We start from the raw sequence: 6,234 nt of genomic DNA, 5'->3' as shown, positions 1-6,234 counted from the left end.
CTATATGCATAATTTTTACTATGCACCTAGATTAATCTATGTCTAAATGTATAATAATGTTTTTGAATCTAGAAAAGATAAAACAACCTACCATTTGGAATGGGAGGAGTATGAATAAAGCTGAAGTCAAATGGCCGACTGCAGCTAGCGTTGCTGCTGCTAGCTAGGTGGCATCAAAATGACTGGTTGTGAATGTACAGCTTTGAGCTCAGAAAGTAGCATGCCGCAGGGATTGATCGGTTGAAAATGTTTTGTAGGAAAAAAACATTTCCAAACATAGGAAAACACATGTTCTACCGTATCACCATTCAACACCTCTTCACCGGTGGGGTGGGGATGATGCCACCTTTTCAGTTCCTTGCTTCCCATCGTGTATTCGTGTATGCCTTGCCCTCACATGGTACCTCGTCCCTTGCACATCCCGGTCGGGGGGCCTTACTAAGCGAGCGTTCCCTGCCATCGGCAAGCAACGAACGAGCACTGCAACATGCTAGCTACGCACGTGCATAGGAAGTAGCTAGCAGCGCACCATGCCATACAATTTCACCAACACATGCATATAAAACAAATATCACACTTACACCTTAATTTCAGATTATATTGAGAGGGAAGACCTGACCACCAGGTTTAAGTCAGCCGTTCAAATTTTCTCCCTCCCCTCAGTTTTTCCCTGTACGTGAAAAGCCATGAAAACCTCTACTGCCATTGCAATTTACATCTCCTTTAATTGTCCAGCCCAATGCGCCTATTGGATTCTTCAGTGAGGCAAATGCGGCGGTTGCCCTGCTCCTTTTGGAAACAAGTATTTTGATCCTCACGTGTGTTGTTCTCGAAGCATCTGAAAGAGGAAACATTGTAGGAGAGGAGAGCCATGATTTAATTGCACAAATTGTTCATGGCAGAATAATCACCTTAAAAGGCGTCTTCGTCTGTATTGTCATCTTCGATGTAGACCAAGAATGCACAATACAAAAGTTGGATCAGTACAGAAAGTATATAGCCATGTCTAGTTTGTGTTGATATATTTGTACCCTAAAATCAAGGATGGATCTCGTATGCCGGAAGGGAACAAAATCATCACCGTGGAGGCTGTTGGAGCACACGTCAGCCTGGTGAGTGGTGAATGAAGACGAGCTGTTTTTGGTAGGGGAGCCCTGTGGTGCGCACTGGGTGCACGAGCCGCACTTGGCCCAGATGAGGTGTCAGCAAGGGCCTGCCGCTGCAGCAGCTGGTGGTCGTTGCTAGCACCAGAGGCGGCAGCGACCTCATCTGGGCCGATCAAGAAAATTGCATGCGTGGAATTTCCCCGGTCGCAGTAGGGGCGCTCGAATTTTGGAACAGAAGCACGCCCCTCGTGCTCTCTCTTCTTTCTCTTTTCCAACGATCGTTACCTTTCCTTTGACTCATCTTCCTCCATCGCACAAAGCCGCTGCTGGCCTCCCCAACCACGCCCTCCCCATGTCAGTGTCACGCCGGCAAGGACCACCCTAATCTCTTCCCTCCCCCCTTCCACTCAACCCCATCTCCTTTGGTCCAAGCTCCCCTACCTCCTCCGTCATCCCTCCCCGCTCCGTCGGCGGCGCCACCACAAAAACCACCGCCGACCCTCCCCAACTGGAATCCTCCACCACCCTGGCGGGTAGCGCCGCTAGTGCCCACCATTCCGCTCACACCCCACTACCACCGCCTGTCTGGCAGCCACCCCGACCATTGCTTTGGGTCCAGCGGGCATAGAGTCCCTCCCCAACCCAAAACCCCCAAACCCTAACCAAGTCAAAGCTCGCCGGAGTTGGAGGCCTCCTCGGGATTAACCAATATGAACTATCCTCGCTAGACTTCCCTTTCTTAGAAGCTGAAATTAAAAGAACCATTGATAATATGCCGAGTGATAGAGCACCAGGACCAGACGGATATACGGGATTGTTTCTCAAATCGTGTTGGGATATTATCAAGCATGATGTAATGGCAGCGGCAAATACTTTCTACTCTCTTCGCTGCAATAGCCTCCAACTAATCAACTCAACCAATATTATCCTATTACCAAAGAAAGAGGGAGAGGATATTGTACAAGACTTCAGGCCCATAGGCCTAATTCATTCTTTCATTAAAATCATCACTAAAGCGTTGGCAATAAGACTACAACCGCACATAAACTTAATTGTCTCCAAATGCCAGAGTGCATTCATAAGGAAGTGGAGTATCTATGGCAACTTCATGACGATGCGTAGTACGGCTAGATGATATCATCGAAACAAAGTATCAGCCGTTTTCCTCAAATTGGATATTGTGAAGGCTTTCGACTCCATTAGGTGGGATTAATATGCTCTCTCTCCTACGACGACTGGGTTTCCCGACACGTTGGCACAACTGGATCGCGGTGCTACTATCCGCTTCCTCCTCCCGCATTCTTCTAAATGGGGTCCCAAATCAGCCGCTGAAACATGACATCAGTCGGGCGACTAACACTTGTCAAATCGGTCCTAACCTCACAACCCATCCATCTACTTACAGCCCTAAACACATCTAAAGAAATCATAAAGCTCATTGATGCTAAGAGGAAACAGTTCCTATGGACCGGAACCGATAATATCGCAGGCAGGAAGTACAAGGTGAACTAGTCGGCCATGCCTAGGAAATGGGGTGGCATCGGAGTTCTACACCTTGGAAAATTCTCCAGAGTACTCCGTATTTGCTAGTTATGGCAAGAATGAATGAACGATGGTCCCCATTGGGAGGGATGCGATATCCCTTACTCACAAGATGATCGCAAGCTATTTGTGGCAGCCACCACGATTACAATTAGAGATGGTAAGAAAACGTTATTCCAGGATAGTGGTTGGATCAGTGGACAAAGGCCGAGGAATATGGCGCCAAACCTGTTTAACATCTAAGAATATATCGTTGCATGATGATGTGACTAATGACGCCTGGATACGGGACTCGAACATTCTACATCACAATTTCTCTGTGTCACGCTTTATTGAGTACCACCGCATATGGGTTGAAGTGAGCCGGGTGCAGCTCAGATTGGGAGTCCCGGACACCATTGTGTGGAAGCTCACGAAAGACGAGCAATACAGTTCACAGTCGGCCTACCGAGCGCAATTTTTAGTATCCACGATGACTAATTTCGAGACCATCATTCGGAAAGCTTGGGCGCCAGCCAAGTGCAAGTTCTTCAGCTGGCTGGCTATGCAGGATAGAGTCTGGACAGTGGATCGGCTGGTGCGACGGGGATGGCCCAGTAATTCATGTTGTGCTCTTTGTAATGCAACACAAGAGATCAAAATTCACCTATTTACCGGCTGTAACTTTGCAAAGAGAATTTGGACAGAGATGAGTGCATGGACACGGTGTGCAAACATTAACCCGAGTCATTGGGATCTATGTGCCTCCCTACACAATTGGTGGACAGCTTTAGCGGGTGCTCAGGTGGTTGGCAGAAAAGGGTTGCGAAGCCTAATTATCCTTGTGCTGTGGGAAATTTGGATGGAGCAAAATTCTCGAATATTTCAACGTAAGGAGCAAACAATCGATCGCTTAGTGAACAAGATAAAAGATCAAGCGGCTACATGGATTGCGGCAGGAGCTAAACATTTAGAGTTTTTTATTGATGCTACCCGGCGGCATTAGTTGCCCCTAGCAGAGTCTTTTTTTCCATTTTTTTTCCAGAGTGATGGGATAAGATCGTACAGAACTTTACTTTGTTTTCTGCCTGTCGGGCTTTCCTCTATTTTAATATAGCAGCAGCCTTCTTATTGGCTCGTTTCAAAAAAAACAGAGAAGACAAAGGTGCTCGCTGGAGAAGGTCGTGTGGAGATGCTTCAATTTGTTACGTTATTCTCGATTTGTTAATTACTTCTCATTATTTCTTTCTTTTTTGCCGTCCCATTTTCCTCTTACATTTGAATAAGGAGGGCGGCTCTCCCAAAGTATCGAGAGCCCTCTCGATTTATATTTTGCGATCTAGGAAACTCACTCTCGCACACGCCGTGGCCAAGTAGATCGAATCGGACCTCAACTCTCAAGAGCAGTGGCGGCCGGTTTTCTTGGGATAAAGAACCGAACACGGTTTGCCATGAACAAACGGACTAGATTATTGCCAACACGCAATTGTACACGTTACGATTGCCATTGACCGGACCAGACCAGACTTTCCGAAGCCGGCGCAACGGCCATGGGCGCCTGGCTGAGCAAGGCTTCTCCGGCGAGCTCGCCGGGCTGGTCTTCCCTCCCGCCGGAGCTCGCGGACCTCGTCCTCCGCCGCCTGTCTTCCCTCGCCGACCGCGTGCGCTTCGCCTCCGTCTGCCGCCACTGGCTCCACGTCGCGATCAGGTACTCGTCGCCCAGCTTGCCTCGGGCGCTCCCGTGGCTCAGCTTCCCCGACGGCACCTTCCGGAGCCTCCCCGACGGCGAGCGGCACTCCTTCCGCTTCAGGAAGAACGACCTGTGCGCCGGCTCTTTCGGCTGCTGGATGCTGTTCGAGCAAGCAGGGCGCAGGCCAAGCCGCCGCCACTTCCTCGAGAACCCGGTGCTCGGAACCACCAAGCGGCTCCCCGGCCATTGCAGGGAGCCCGTCGATCTCAACCCAGATGGCTCAGGCAACACACGTTCCGGCTCCAGGTCCACCAGGTTCTTCATCAGCAAGGTCATCGTGTGCTCGAGCGACCTCATCGTCGCCATGGTTAACTACAAGGACCGCCACCCATGCGTGGTAGTATGCTGCCGGCCGGGCATGTCTTCGTGGTCGACAGGCCTGTGCAACGACCATTGGTACCATGACATGGCCTTCTACAAGGGGAAGCTCTTCACCGTCACCCAAGAAGGGAACCTCTTTGTTCACGAGGTTACCGAGGACAGTGACAATGGTGAGCTGAGGGTTTCTCGAGTCGAACAAGTGATTCAGGCGCCACCCCCGTGGAAGTATACGCTGGATGGATCTTATGCAACTCTGATCTGCGTCAGGACATGCTACCTTGTTATCTCTCGTGCTGAGAAGTTGCTGATGGTACGGTGGATCGTTCCTCTGGATTATTACAGTTCTAAGGACTCCACAAAACAGATGACACTGAAGGTGTTTGAGGCAGATTTTGAGATGTCTCAATGGCTAGAAGTGAAAAGCTTGGATGATCAGGTGCTCTTCGTCAGCTCAAACTCCTCCAAGGCCATCAGCGCATCTAGTCACCGTCACTGCGACTATCTGCGAGGGAACAAGATATATTTCACCGATGAAGACGGTTTTAATATTTCGCGCGTTTGGCCATCTAACAAGCCACGTACCTGTGGCGTGTATGATATGAGCAGCAACACTATCCATTCTATTTCACTGGGTGACTTGCACATCAGTGATCAATCAAAGGCCTCATGGTTCTTCCCATGATTAGAAGGATTTGCGTCCTATAGATAAATGCATAAATATAATGTACAATCAGTTTCATTACACTTTTGTTCAATCAGTAAATCTAAAATCAGTCCTTTTTAGTAGATACATTGGTCCATGGTGCAAGTGGTAGGTAGGCGACATTAGCCGACGTCAGCTCTAGGTATTGATTCTCTAACTGGATGACGAATTTAAACTATTTTTGTCTTTTCAATGAAGCACTTGATCTATGGACCATGACACATTTAAGCATTCTGTATAACTATATCTTGTCATGATATATTCAAAAGAAGACCTATGTTTTCGTGTTTTTTACCTCAAAAACATGGGCCTTCTTTTGAAGATATCATGACAAGATATCCTCAAAAGATCTATATATCTTGCTTGCATTTAACTTTGGGTTGATGATTAGTAATTGTTTATTGGATCATTATGATTGTCCATTCAACTTGTTTCATAGTTCGACCATTTTACTTCACTAGCATTCTTTTATTGTTGGTAGAAAAGCTTGTAATAAGTCATCTCTTTGTGTTTTACTTCTCTACTTGCTATTACCTATCGAACAGTTTTTTTATGGAACATGAGGAGCAGCGCCCCTACTGGTTATACATGTAAAATGTTAAAATAGAGTTCACAAAAGGGAAAGAGAAAGCAAAAGGTAAAATTACAAAAGAGAAACTAACCATTCTAAGATTTGTGGGAACTATATATATTTCTTGTTTATCCGATGGATAACCATGGCAAATTCATGCTTAGAAGTTGATTTGCACAAGTCAACTGTGGATGTAGTGTGTTCGAAGATTACTCCATTTCTCGTGACCCAAATGCTCCAGGCATGAGGATTATATGATACT

The 6,234-nt window shown here is 47.4% G+C and overlaps 1 protein-coding gene across 1 annotated transcript; it reads left to right on the top strand.

The window, feature by feature from the left end:
• The first annotated feature begins 4,177 nt into the window (after positions 1 to 4,177).
• LOC117853668 (probable F-box protein At1g44080) lies at positions 4,178 to 5,380 on the top strand. Its single transcript, XM_034735968.1, has one exon. It carries the CDS (start codon positions 4,178 to 4,180, stop codon positions 5,378 to 5,380), a length of 1,203 nt encoding a protein of 400 aa, XP_034591859.1.
• Positions 5,381 to 6,234: the final 854 nt, after the last annotated feature.

This window comes from Setaria viridis, chromosome 4, assembly GCF_005286985.2.
Source record: "Setaria viridis chromosome 4, Setaria_viridis_v4.0, whole genome shotgun sequence".
In the NCBI taxonomy this organism is placed as follows: Eukaryota; Viridiplantae; Streptophyta; class Magnoliopsida; order Poales; family Poaceae; genus Setaria; species Setaria viridis.
This window is presented reverse-complemented; position numbering and strand designations above follow the sequence as displayed.